The following is a 14,662-nucleotide window of genomic DNA, read 5'->3' as shown; positions in this document are numbered from 1 at the left end:
GCTGTTCCTTGTTATATTGGATCTGCAGTCCAGCTTTTACTTTGAGGCTATTAATTGTCTATCAAAAGAAGAACAAACATGTTTTTTTAGTTTAGACCGCACAGTGACTCTACCATGTAATACCACGCTAAGTTTGAATCATTTAGGCTGGCAGACCGGTAGTTCTATTGGCATTTTTCTCTGAAAAGGGAACAGTTACCCATGGCAACCAAGTCAGTCAGCTTCTCAAAGGATGGGCTAAAAAAGTAAAAAGCAGAAGCTGGGGACTTTCTATGAGGAACACATGCATATCTTCTTACATTTTGCAAGTTTTGGAGACTCTACATCCTTTTTGTAATAGGTTCCTGATGTGCGGGCAAAGAGTGGCACATGCCTCTTACCAGAAGTTTTTAAATAGACTTGGAGGACATATCTTGCAGATTTTCTTAGCTTGGACTACAGGAAGCGGTAGATTTTTGCCTCCCCCCTCCCCTCTGATAAACTGGCTAAAGCAGGTTGGTTTTATGGGCCGCAGAATTGCATATGTGCTACTTGTTAAACATTAAAGAACTCCCACTTAACCCTTGCAGTGCTGGAGTAGCCCCACTAGAAGGGTTAAGTGCTCAAAGATACTCACCTGAACCGCAGAGCTGGCTAGGTGAAAGACTGGTCCCTGCAGCTTCGCTCCCCCACCACTCCAGCGGACTAAGGTCCTGTGAGTGATCATGTCCTACACGGTATATAGAACATCAGGACTCTGAGGAGGAGACAGGTTGCAGGGACCCGGTCTAAGGCTAGGTTCACACCGCACGACTCTCGGGACGCGCATCCCTGGTGCCATACGGGCCTGCACAATGCAGGCAGCGATTGTCGCGCGGCCCCATTGATTTCAATGGGGTGCCGTGCGCACGGCAATCGCAGAAAAAAAGTGCAAGTGTCTTCTTTTTGCGATACACGACGCGCGACTGTTTTAGCGTTTTCGGAAGCACAGGCATAATTGCTGCGGGAAACCGCGCAATCCACCCGGCACAACTGGGGTGCCATTAGAAAATAATGGCACCCACAGTGTGATTGGTTCACACTTTGGCGACTCCCGACCGTGCCGCAAGGTGTCACCTAGGTGTGAACCTAGACCTAAGAGCCATCCAGTTGCGAGGTTCAGGTGAGTATATCTTTGTTCTTTTTGCCCCTAGGCAAAAATGAGCACTCAACCCTTGCAGTGCTAGGGAAGCCCCACTGCAGGGGCAAATACGTTTTATGCCTGGAGTTCTTCTTTAATGTTTAACAAGCAGCACATATGTAATTCTGCAACCCGTAAAACCAACCAGCTGTTTTCGCAGCCCTAGCACCAGAATGTAAACGTGTCTTGCATATATGCAGCCTGAATTTGTTGCACGTGTCGGAAATGGCAAGGAGATTGTTGTACGGCTTTCATGAATTTGACGCTGGACTTTCTAATATGACCATAACGCCAATGCTTTATTGGATCGCCCCCATAGACTTTGTTTTATTGTTGGCTTGGGCTGTTCTAGATTCAGAACTCTCAAATAACTATAAATCCCTTTTTTTGTGCAGACTTGTATGATGGCTTTAAAAGCATCCCAACCAGTAAAACAGCTGCTGGGCTCCTGAAGTGGAGGCGCCACCTTTTCATATTACCGAGGTTATATAGATTCCAGTAGAAGAACATAGAAGAAGAGTGGCCAAGGGTGTATAGAACTCCCATCCAATTTAACAACTGTGTCACATAAAACATTAAGCCTACAGGATTAACCTTCATGGAGCGGGTTTAGCGAATCAGTCAACATAGACATGAGGACAGCCTGGTATTCTAGCAGAAAGCCCATTTCAAAATCTTCTTTCCGCCCTTCTGTTTACTCTTTGCATATCAGTGCTACTTTTAGTGTGTACAATGCAGAGAACATTCCTGATCTTCCTCCCCCAAGGATTGTGCAACAGTGTAACCGAGTTTAAGAGGTTCTCATCTGTCAAATTCGTGCAAGCAACTACATGTGCGTTTCATTATTCGATTGCCTGAGGAGACTGCTGTTTAAGTTGGCAGGGACGGGTTTTTTCCTTCCCCTATTAAAGACAGAATACAGTCAGTCTGTTGGCAATATGACAGAATACCAGAGAGTATACGGACCGAATGTCTGAATATTGACCGTTTTTTGGGTGATTGGGGGAGCGGCATTTTTCTGCCTTCTGTTGGAGCCGGATCGCTGTAAAACTCTGAGACGTAGAGTAGAATGTGGTTTCAATTTGTTGTTCTGGGCTCAAGATGATAGCACAGTAATAAAAAAAAAATGTACCAAGTTTATTTCCAGATTGGTGGAAAATGGAAGAAGTCACCGTTGGTTATGTTGGCTGCCTCTTAATGGCGAGTATGATTTCACGTCCTGCTTAGTGCAACTAAGCTCAGAACTCAATACTTTGCATAGGGAAGAGTGGATCATTAAAGCACCCCACTGTTTTATTACATAGCAGACTAATAACCCAAGCAGTCCTCTTTCACAAGCTTAGTGCCACTTACATAACCAACTTCAAGCCGTGTGCACTATTCCATGTGGCAAGAGGCGGCTGTACACGCAAGATAGTGTCTCATCTTATAGGCCTTATCTTTATCAGCAGACAGGGACCTCGGATGACAGTTTGTTCTGACGGCTTCATTTTCCATGTAGAAGACAGTGAAACGCATCAGCTTATGTTGCCTCAGGCTATGTGTTCTTACAGACAAATAGAATGGATACATTGGATTATAGGACCGGTAGTATTGACTGCCATTTTGCATATGGAGCCTGCAGTGCATTCTGTTTAATGAACTTTAAAGGCTGTGTATGGTCAAAAACGAAAAAAAAATCTATTTTTATATAGAATTGCCATAAGTTCTAGCCCACTCCTAATAACCATATTGATCTAGAAATTTTGTAAACTTATTGAAGATGCCCATAGCATGTACTTCCTCAATGCACTGACACAATTTCACCTGGCCATGTGAATATTGCACTTCCTTGTGTCATCACTCTCACAGAGCCTGCCTTCTGAACTACAATTCAATGTCTACACAATCTAACATTATCATTGCTTGCTGGAAGCAATGCATGATGGGTCATGTAGTCTTGTGAAATTGAGATGGCTTTATATCAAGCTGCAAGAAAAGAGATGCAAAGCAGGCAATCCAGATGTTATAAGTGATTAACATATCTACATTACTATCTGTGTTGCATAGTTTATCATCCCTTTAGAAGACTCTTAAAGTAGTATTAAGGTCTGGGCGTTTTTTACATTAATGCATTCTCTGCATTAGGGTAAAAACAGCCCAGCACCTTTTTTTCTACCCCAGTCTCCCCCACACTTAACTGTCAGCTGCGCTCGTCCCCACCGCCGGTCCCGAAGCGATCCCCCGAACTTCCAGGTTGCGGGGGAGGATACTAATGGCAGAGGAGCTATAGGCTACTAATGCCATCAATTAAAGACTGAAGGGGCGTGGCCTGCCACAGGGCTGTGTGTGTCTATGGACACACACAACCGCTGCGGGCACGAGCGCCTCCATTACAACGATGGTGGCACCCGTGCGGGGGAAGAGCATGGCGGGGACCCACTAGAAAACGAGGAATTAAGAACTATTAAAGAAAAAAAAGCAACAACCTCCAGCAAAGGAGGGTCTCCTTAAAGGAGCCATTTAAAAATTTTTTTGGCTTTAATATCACTTTAAGTGTTTGGTAATGCAGTGGATGACCCCAATCCCCCGCACTGGGCCCAAGCATGCTCATTCTCTTGCCTTCCCTACTTTTCCTTTTTTCATTCTCATCTCTTGTGTTTCATCCACATCTCCTCTAAGACTACACCATGTACCTCTCTGGGACATTCATTCCACCATTGTTCGGATGGTGATCTGCAATGTCTGCATGCTGTTATATTCTACTTCTGTCTGCTCTCTAATAAACTATTATTATGCAAGTATCATTGTTACTGTAAGTCAGTACTTGATTAGCTATGGGGTACTGTCACCTTCTGCCTTCCTCTGCCTATGAATTGGCTTTGTTGTATATTACTGTGGAGGAGTCGTGGAAGCAGGCAGAGCATTCTGTAGTTGCTGCTTGAAAGTGACTGGTAGATTTTCCTCCAATACTGTAGCTGCTAACAGCCAGGATTGCTTGTCATTTTAATTATTAATGATCCTGCAGAAGTTTCCTGAAGTGAGCCTTGAGGCCCACACTGTTGGTGCATTTGTACAGACCATGCAATGTGGGCTTATAGTATGGCTTAGGTATTTTGTCTGCGTAGTTTGACAAATAATAAATAGGATAAAAAAATAGTTTATTATGGAAAGTAGTGCAGAAGAAACTGATGCAGAGTGTAAAAATAACTCCGCCAGATAGCCTGACTTGACCTGTCAGTGTATGTCAGCTAGCCAGATATATTTATTGGGCTCTTCGTCTACTCTGAGCTCAGGTCACCTTCTTCCATCCCTCCTCCCCGCAACTACAGTACTATGTTGCAGCATTGCCCTTTCAGAAAGCAGATCTGCTGTCATTGCCTATAGAAGCATAAGATTGGTATCCGTGAAACCAAACTAGAAGATAAAGAATAATCCTGGATTCTATCCACGGCCAGCAAAGGTGGATAACCTGCAAGCGTGACCTACAGCTACTATATAACCTATTAAGCCTTCTTTTAGTGATGTCCTTCCTAAATGTGCAATTACCTAGTCTATGGAATTTTATATCATCACTTGGTGATGGGTAACTTTGCTTAGAAAATTTTCTGTCTGATCTGTTGCCTTGACGTTGACTTTTTTTGTGAAACAAAGATTAGGCATTTTAAGGAAGAACTCTGGGCAGAAGAAAACAACACTTGCAGTGGGGCTACCCCTGCACTGCAAGGTTTAAGTGCTCATTTTCGTGGGATGTACCAAAGATATACTCACCCGATGCCTGTCTCCACCTTCGGCAATAGAATGTCTTTCCCGGTTGGCTACTAGTTCGGTTCCTGCAGCCTCTCACCCCCATCTGCTCCAGTAATAGAATGTCCTTGGCCGTCCTCAAGTTCAATACACTCTATTGGATGTAATGACTCACAGGTTCTTAGACCCCTGAAGTGAAGGTAGAGAGGCTGCAGTACAGGGGTCTGTCCATCTCTCACTTTCTTATATCTATATATATAATCCAGTATCTGAATGGAACTTGGGTTATTTTAGGCAATCTTAGTATATAATGGAGGTGGCAGTAAATTGTAGGTCTTATAATGTTCAAGTTCCATGTGACCCATAGCTAGCATTTTAGGTCATGCAACTTGCAGACGGTCTGTGTATTGAGTGTCCTCATCACCTTCCTGTGCAAGGTCAAGATTTCTGAAAAGAGTCTCATAGCTTGCTTTGCTCATGGGTATACTATCAACTGTTTAAAGCCAAAGCAGGCCGCAGACATTAGATGGTCTTTGGGAAACCGCTTAAATTCTAACTAAGACATGTGTCTTTAAATTTGCACGCACTAAGACAGTGGGGTGCAGCATTGGATTGTTCCCCTTTCCTGACCATGTGCTTTACCAAACCCAGTGCTCTTCAAGGCCTACAAGAGACTCGCAGTGGAATGTTCTGGTACTTTGGGTATCTTACCTTATTTTTCCCAAGCTGTATTTTAGGTTCCAGAATTCCTTGATGTGTCTTTAGAGCTGTGTTTCTTTTAACTGTTCAGCAAATCTGCTTTAACAAATAAGATGCTTCTGTGGGATTGAAAACACGAATTGAAGCAATCTCTGTTTTTGGCATTATTTTAGCTCTTGATCTGAAGTGCAGTGAGCTGCGTAATGCAGAGGACACATGTAGGGGGCAGCATAACTCAGTCCAGGGTTTAATTCCTTGGGGCTTCCTTCCAGAAAGTGTCTCGGCTTTGATTGGAGCCAACAAAAGCCATCTGTTCTCTTATTTATAGCTCCCATTTCTAAGAAGTATATTCTATAGCAGATAAAACGTGGGTGACAGCTCATAATTTATAAATTTACTGAGGCTTCAACTGTCAAACATATGATGTACAACACCTCCCAGACTATTCACCTGCACTTGCTCTTTAAACCAGGGTTCTGATGAGGAAAACAGTAGTTCTCTGACTTCTTCTTGGCGTCAGTGTCCACTGACCAGAAAAGGGCAGCTTGTGTTGCCCATGCAGAGTATGTGGTGGTACAGAAATGTCAGGATTTGGAATAGTCTAATAAAGATAAGGTGGAACCCACTTTTTTTTTTTTTTATTGGGGTTCAAGCAAGGCTTAGACGTTCCGAGACTTGGAAGATGTCCATACAGATCTAACATCATAAGCTTAAAACTGAACCACTGGAATATAAATGTGAACATTTTATTTGTATTATTATAAAAACGGCCAAAAGGTTTGCAAATCTGTTCAGGTCATGTGTTCCATGAACTCCTGCCAGTCAGAACACCCAGGTCCTAGCATTCAATAACAAGCTTCAATGAGCATCAGAAGTGCTTATATTATAAGTGCATCTTTAAAAAAAAATTGCACTGCTGAAAATGACCCCGCCTGTCCTGCAAGGAACCATTTACCTTCATGCTACAGAAATGCTTCTTCATTCTACCCATCCTGTATGGGGCCAGCTTAGCATTTAGTCCAGGTCTGGCACAAGCTGGAGTCGTAGATGCTTCTGTGGGGATGCACTTAATGGTGCACTCCTGGGCAAAAAAATTTCAATGTGAATATATTTCTCAATTCCACGTGGTCTCAAATGCCTTTGCAGATCCAGATATTAGCATGCAGAAGTAGGGATGAGATTGCACACAGCCTCTGCAGAGAGCAGAGCTATGGATGGGACCCAGAAGAACTACAGACTACCTGCACAGCACTGGTGGGGAGCAGATACAAGAGCAGTCACCCTGCACAAGAGGATTTCAGGAAGCTCCTGCAGGGAGGCAAAATACAAGAGTCGTTTTATGCCGAATGACTGCACAGATCATAAAGAAATGCAATAAGGGCCACAATTATTCAAGGTCATATGATCACATATGCCCCTTGCAGTTGGACAATATTTGTTTATGCTGTAGCTCACCCTTAAGGGAGGCAAGGTTTGGGGGAGGGGGGTAGAAGTATTGGCCATACTGTAGAAGCCTCAACCCCATATTCATTTCAGTGCGGGTGCCAATTCCTCACTGCTGTTTGGAGTGTTTTCTGGCCTCTTACAGGTCAGACAATATTTTAAAAAAATATAAAAACCTGAGTAGAGATTGGAGGGAGTTGCATTTATCAGCCAGACATGAGTCATATTTTTTTTTATTTTTTTAGAGCTGCAGTTATTTGTAAAACCATAGCCATTCGTCGTTGATTGCAGAGATTTCCACCATGATTGGACATTTCTCGGACTGATAGTCTCCACTTTTCTCCAGAGAAATGAGATAAGCTCAGTTCTAGGAGCATGCTTTGGTGAAATTTCAGGGTAAAAAGGACCGCAACAACATCGAGGTCAGCAACAAATGCCGGATCTTTTACAGCTTGCTATTTTAGCTGAGAGATCTACCAGTCTGTAGCCAACGTTAAGGGCTCCTACAGCAGGAATGAACAAATCCCAGGAGCCAAGTAGCCAATGCTCCTTAAACTTTACATCCGGCGCTTAACTTTTGAGGATTTCTTTAATTGTTGTCAATAGAGAAGCTCTTAAGGCCTATTCACACAGCTTAGAGTCGGCATGTACAGATCCGTGCAGCGTGCACAGCCGTATTGGACTGTTCCCGGGAAGGACAAGGGGCTGTGTGTGTACGCAGCAGCCTGTTCTTCCCTATGGGAGGACGCGGCCGTACGCTCACCCAAGATGCACATCCGTGCGGTTGTCCGTGCTCGGACGCAGACGCAGGATCCATCCATCCATCCTGAGTTTCTGAATGTAGTTTGCAGCGTCAGTCTTGGTGGTGCCATGCTCAGTGGTTCTAAATAGGGATGTTCAGATACCAGTGCCGATACTTTTTTTTTTTTCACGACCAGGGTTGCAGTGGTTGCAACTAGTACTTAGCTCTGGCGCTTCACCACTGTCCTCAAATTATTGTATTGTTTTAGAAAAACTGTCGCATGGCAAACAAAAATGTATCGGTAGTTGCAAAAATGGTATCGGTGCATCCCATTATATGTGTTTATTAAAAAAAATTATAATCCTACATTAAAACAGTGATGTACAAATCCCAGAAGCCATGTAGCCAATGCTCCTTATAAATGACAGCTGCTTCCTAACTTTTGAGTTTTTTTTCTCTAGTCTAGTCTTGGAGCTGGAACAGGATCTGTACATGTACCGTGTACAGTACTTGGTATCTGAACATCCCTAGTTCCAAGTCTTTTAACATGGTCTGCATGGTAGCAACTGGTGGTCTTGTCTACGAGCCATACTCTGTGCATGTCTATATATTTGAATGTGCTGCAACATTTAAGTAGGTTGTGTCTTCTGCTTTGTACTTGCAGACACTTCTACATTAAGTCTTTTGACATCTTCACATACATCAGACAGCATGAGTGCTCTGGCTCAGGTATGCGAGTCTGAAACAAATATAGAAGCTTTAAGTTTCCACTTGTCTGTGCCAGGTATTAGCTTTATAATATCTCTTTCTACTGAGAAGCTCTCCAAAAGGTGCAGCTGTGAACTGGTTTCATCTTGCACTGTGTAGCTATGTTGGCAAGCCTCTAAATGTAAGGTATGCCGTCGGCCCCACTGTCTCTGTTCAGGCCGGTCTCTGTTACCAGGAGACAAGAGCCAGGGGATTGGAGGGCATCTTGAGCTATGAGGCCAACTGATTTGCTCCCTGCCACTCCATGAAAGTAAAAATAGATTTAGTGGAAAATGCTGCGTGGGTGACATGTCATAGATGGGCTTCTACTACCTGCTGCAACATTGACGGCTCACACTGATCCAACGCGCTGAGCAAGGAGCTCCTAATTGTGCTCAGGCACTGGTGGTGTCCCCTTGATTGAAGAACGCCACCGAGCTTTGGAAAATGATTGCCCTAAGCGAAAAGCTGATTGTGGACTGCAGCAAAGGAATCAACAAAGTGGCAAAGTTTCTCAAAGGAGGATTCGGTGCACCGAAGCTTCAGGCGATCTTCCAAAACGCCAAGCAAGCTAAAATTTTGTTGGCAGGTATAAGATGTTTTTGCTCGATTTTCGTTGTGTGCCACTGCTCGGTGCCATTTTGCAGGGAGCCTCCTTCAAGTCCTGGCTCATGTCAGTCTTATACTAGAGGAATCAGCAGAGGAGCTTTAAAGAAATAGCTAAAAAGTAAACGCTGTGTCACACCAGTTCCGGCTTCCCCTTCCTGCATTGCGGACATGTTGTTTATGCTGTGGACTTCTGTATTTTTAATGGCCTCCTTTTTTTTTCTTTTTTGCTCCAAATGAAAAGGCACTATTCACAATCCATTCCAGAATCCAGGATTAGCATTTACAGCTAGCAATGAGATGCAGACAGTTATTTTCACAACCCATACTCCTGCCTGGAGACTTTGAAATGCAGCTTTTTGAGCACTTCCATGCTTTTCATGGGGTGGGGAGGGGAAAGGCGTTCAAGACAGTATAGAGTTGTTCTGTTGCCAGTATTACAGTGCTGCGAATGCTCCACTGCTATACTTCATATCCCCTACATTGTATGTATATCTGATGGGACTCGTATCCCCTACATTGTATGTAGGTATATCTGATGGGACTCGTATCCCCTACATTGTATGTAGGTATATCTGATGGGACTCGTATCCCCTACATTGTATGTAGGTATATTTGATGGGACTCTTATCCCCTACATTGTATGTATATCTGATGGGACTCGTATCCCCTACATTGTATGTAGGTATATCTGATGGGACTCGTATCCCCTACATTGTATGTAGGTATATCTGATGGGACTCGTATCCCCTACATTGTATGTAGGTATATCTGATGGGACTCGTATCCCCTACATTGTATGTAGGTATACCTGATAGGACTCGTATCCCGTACATTAGTTGTAGGTGTATCTGATGGGACTCCTATCCCCTTACATTGCATGTAGGTATATCTGATGGGACTCCTATCCCCTTACATTGCATGTAGGTATATCTGATGGGACTCCTATCCCCTTACATTGCATGTAGGTATATCTGATGGGACTCCTATCCCCTACATTGCATGTAGGTATATCTGATGGGACTCCTATCCCATTGCATGTAGGTATATCTGATGGGACATATTTCGTGCGGCAGTGCATAGAGTGCTAGTGGTATGCCAAGTGCACAGCAGAGACCAGGCACGGTTTAGTCTCCGGCAGTTGGATTTTATTTCTGATTGGTTGCTTGTCATGGATTGTCATACTTGGTTCTGTTATGCCAAAATTTTATTTAATGTTTTTAAAACTAAAAAGCAGTTTTGCATGAAGAAACCTTTTAGAGCAGATTCATATTTTACTTGATGTCCATTTTCCTGTGTCTAAATAAATCCAGTTTAGTACATCTATTTTTTGGAGGTTTAACATCGAATTTATATAACAGGGCGTTATATAATATATTAGTATTGAGGTATGATGTAAGCTTGCAGAATTCAGTTTTCATCATCTCTGGTTGCTAAAAGGTTCAGAATAATTTGTGGATTAAAGCACATATTGTCTTGGCATGTAGTAAATTGGTGAATGCAAAACCTTAAGGGTGGTCCACGGTTGCATAACAAGAGTTTATTGTGTTCCGAATTCAGCATCAAATAAAATGCTTTCCCCAAAATGGTTGCACTTTGGTTTTGATCCAGCCAATGATAGTTTTAGCCCATAGATGTACCGCCTTTTTCTTTTACTTTATAATGAATGCCTTTGTGGAAGTGAGGTGTTCAGGAACTTTGAGTGCTTTTATAGCCTCTCAAGTGGTCTGTAGGATGCTTACTTTTTACCATGTCAATCTGCAACTGTATTGCATTGGTAATGCTACACTGGTACAGTGCTCAATTGGTACAATGCTATGGTAATTGTCAACGATGGGTTAAGAAAACAGATTCTGAATAGTTTATGGAACTGGACATTTATTGCATTGGCTGATAATATATGGGCCCCCAGTCTCGTAATCTTCAAAGCTGAATAGGTTCCACTTGTGGAAATTCTGTGGAAATTCCAGCCAGCCATGTGGCCATGTTTTATATCTATATGCGTTTCTCCTTCAAGGAATTCATCTTTGAAGGGAAGCTCTGGGTGCGCTTTGCCCTTCACTCCAGTGCTGATTATGCAAGTCTCAGCGGCCTGTGAGAGCAGAAAGATTAAAAGCTTGCAATATGGTCCGAGGTAGCTGCTTGCCTGTAAATTGTACCGGATTAAGAGGGGTTATTGTTTAATTCCTGTAAGCAGAGGATTAATTGTTCTCGTCTCCTGTCAGTATAATGAATGCTTTTTCTTTATGGGGCTTTGGTTTTGTTTCGTTTGGATGCCTAAGTTATTAAATGGGTTACAGGACAAAGGAAGCAAGTCATTTGAAAATATCTTTTCGAGCAACTGGCGATTTGGAATTTTTAATAATGCGGCCAGGTTTGGCGCAGGTTTAGTTGCGTTCCTCCCAGGTCTGTGGTAAGCTGAATGGAGTTTTCTGTCTAGGTATTGTAGCGGCGTACGTTGTTCCCAATTGGTTTCTTTGATTAAAAGTAGATATAAAGCCATAGCAGAGTTTCAATGCAATGTGCTTCATAAACAATGGCATTTTTTGAATCCTTTGTTCGCAGTGTTTTATCAGCAACCTTATATGCATGTTCTCCATCATTGGTTGTATGGCATTTCTCAGTGCAGGTGTCCTAATGGTGACAACAGTGGACCAGGACTGCAATATGTATCGGCACGGCCACTTGTAGTCTCGACCAGGAGAGCGCATAAGATGACGACAACACTTAAGGCCTGGTTCACACCTAGGAGTTTTTGAGCAGTTGGAAAAGCGCTTTTAAATCCCCAACACAAGAAAAGAAATCCCATGGTTTTCAATGGCCCTGGTTCACACCTGAGCAGGAAAAAGCCAAACGCCCAAAAAGGTAAATGAGCTTCTTTGGGTTGTTTAAAGCGCGTTTATGCCCCATAGACTTGAATGGAAATGCCCAAAAAATGCGCAGCAGAAGCATGTTGCAAATTTGTGTGCGCTTTTTAGTGCGTTTAAACACTTGTTCTTCAATTGCCTGCAATGTTTCACGAGCTGCCAGTCAAAATGTGTGTAATAACGCACAAATAACCGCATGCTGCTCACGCGCATACATGCAAAAACGGTGGTCCCTCAGTGTGAACCAGGCCTAACCAATTGGGATATAGGGGTAGGGTGTTGTCACTATAGAATAGGAAGTATCTGATCAGGAACCTTTTATGGCAGGCTCACCAGATTTATTTTTTTAAAACAAAAAGTATAAGAGAACCCTTTGCAAGCAATCAGAATTTTTTTTAAGCCTGATTGGTTACTATTAACTCAATTTTTGTTCACTTCTCTTTTCCCCTCCTTCAGACTGGGTAATTGAAGTCACACATATTACAGCTGGATATGAAGCGAATATCTATCGATGGATAGATAGACAGTGTCGATTTTTTTTTTTTCCTAGCACATGATTGGGTATTCAAAGTGAACACAGCTTCACCTTTTTCACCTGGAGTGAACAGGCACTACTCCTTTTAGTAAGTCAAACTCATTGTGCATATTGCAAAGATCAGTATGGAGAGACAGCACAATTTGCACACCAGGACGTTACAACCGTCAAAAAGACCCCATCTAAACTTGCCGGGGGGAAAATGCCATCCTCTGGGGTCGCTTCACTTTAAACACGCCACAGTGCAGAGTTTAGCCTTCAAGTACCGGACTGAGTAATCCCGCTCTTTAGCTTCTCCGGCTCTTGTTGCTACAGCTGTGCACAAGTTATAATGCATCTTTTCAGCCTGAAAGCTTGTAAGAGCTTTTCCTGTTCAAGTCATGTTTATGTTGGATCGAGTCGGCGCGCTCCTCCACAATCAGCAGTTTTTGAGTTTTGCTGCTGAAGCTGGGCACGGCTGGAACATATTTCTGCTCAAACATGGCCGCCGTCTTGCTAAGTCTTGGAATGAATGGGAGTTTATAAGAAAACAGATGTCTTTGCCAGCTGCTCAGCAGCGATCAGCCCTTCTGTAAACATCCTTTTCAATAATTTAACCAGTCCCCTTCGGTACGCAGGGGGAAAAAAGGCGCTCGATTTTCTTCCCTTGTGATCTGCTTTTAAGTAAATATTTGAGATGTGTGGTGATCTGGGAAATCTTACGGTTGTATGGTTCGATACTGTAGCGCATGACTATGGGCTGCTGAAATGTGAACTAAAATGTTACAAAGCATAATAAAAGCCAGGTCACTAGAAATGTTTTTGTGGTTAAATGTTAAAAAACAAAATAGCTAACTTTTTGCTCTTTTGATTTTTAAATAAATAAAATCTGTGTTGTGTCCAAAAAGCACACTACCATATCAGCTAATATACATTCGCCGATAGAGGTTGGCATGCTTTTCTGCATGATGATTAACTAGCAGTTCCCCCAAAAATTCAGGCCGGCAGATCGTCTCTCTCTCTGCACAATACATAACGTTGTCTTTGGCGCCCTCTACCTTTTAGATATCCGTACGGCTCTTGGCTGCGTTCCTTTCTGATAACGTTTTGCAGTATGCCCTGCTAATTGTTGAGCCTCCCTTGTAGACAGAAGCGATGAATGCAACGTTTGCTCAGACATGTCAAATACCGAATGTTTGCTCAGAGTTTAAATTTTAACTCGCACACTGTGGTTTCTATGTCGTGTTTCAAGCTGGGAACTAATGACTTTTTTTTTTTCCTCTCTTGCAGCTTTCACACTGCCTGATTTGACAGAGATATTTGCACCACCAGAGACAGCCCCACTGATCCTCGTCAAGCTGGTGGAGACTATAGAAAGAAAAGGTATGTTCAGGGATTATTCATGGCTCAGCACTGCTAGCCGGTGTACTTAATGATTGTACTAGGACTCTTGCAGTGCTGCAAAGTATTCCTTTATTCTAGCACTACTTCTAGGAAGCAAAACTTTGTATGTACTTTATGTATTTTGGACTTAGAATTACATGAAAATAGAAACCATTTCTTATACAATAATGTTATTTTTAGACATCTGCAGTCGATAAGTAACTTGGTGTGGAAATATTACTTCTACACATTGCGTGATTTGTCTGTGTAATCCGTTTCTATACAAGAGCGGTCATATCTGTTGACGATAATTATTACTTTAGACTAGTTTTTGTTACTAGTTACATTTTTAGTTTGTCAGATGCAGCCCCTGCCAACTGATGTAGTAATTCTGCTTATCACTAAATCGGGGGTGGGCAAATTAATCAGGAATTCAGGAGCCAGTCTGTCCAATCCAGGAGCCAGCAACATTGACAACCAGGGAAAACCTCAAAATGTGGGCGCCAGCTGTAATTTTTAAAGAGCACACGCGACTTGCCTTCTGTCCAGCCCTGCACTGAAGAAATATTAATAGTTCAGCTCTCGATTAAAGGAAGTTTCCTTAAAATTGGGATTTTTATTTTATTTGCCAACCCCCAATCCTAGTAATGTTGTTTGTTTTGTGTTTTTTAAATGTTATAAACTTTTTCCAAGTGGTTTTGTGATTTAATAGGCGGTATATCCCAGAATTCAATTTTTTGATCCTGTAACTGGATCACTGCCTATCTTAGAATCTG

The 14,662-nt window shown here is 42.7% G+C and overlaps 1 protein-coding gene across 1 annotated transcript in view; it reads left to right on the top strand.

Moving 5' to 3' along the window:
* The window catches only part of PIK3R1 (phosphoinositide-3-kinase regulatory subunit 1), a 70,188-nt gene that overhangs the window by 35,092 nt on the left and 20,434 nt on the right, over positions 1-14,662 (top strand). The window contains exon 2 of the mRNA XM_018569255.1: positions 13,794-13,886. Within this exon, the coding sequence (XP_018424757.1) occupies positions 13,794-13,886 (93 nt within the window). The remainder of the gene's footprint in view (positions 1-13,793; positions 13,887-14,662) is intronic.

The sequence above is a fragment of the Nanorana parkeri genome, unplaced genomic scaffold (assembly GCF_000935625.1).
Source record: "Nanorana parkeri isolate BGI_ZX_2015 unplaced genomic scaffold, ASM93562v1 scaffold34, whole genome shotgun sequence".
Taxonomy (NCBI): domain Eukaryota; kingdom Metazoa; phylum Chordata; class Amphibia; order Anura; family Dicroglossidae; genus Nanorana; species Nanorana parkeri.
The sequence above is the reverse complement of the archived record's forward strand: the minus strand, read 5'-3'. Positions and strand labels throughout refer to the sequence as shown.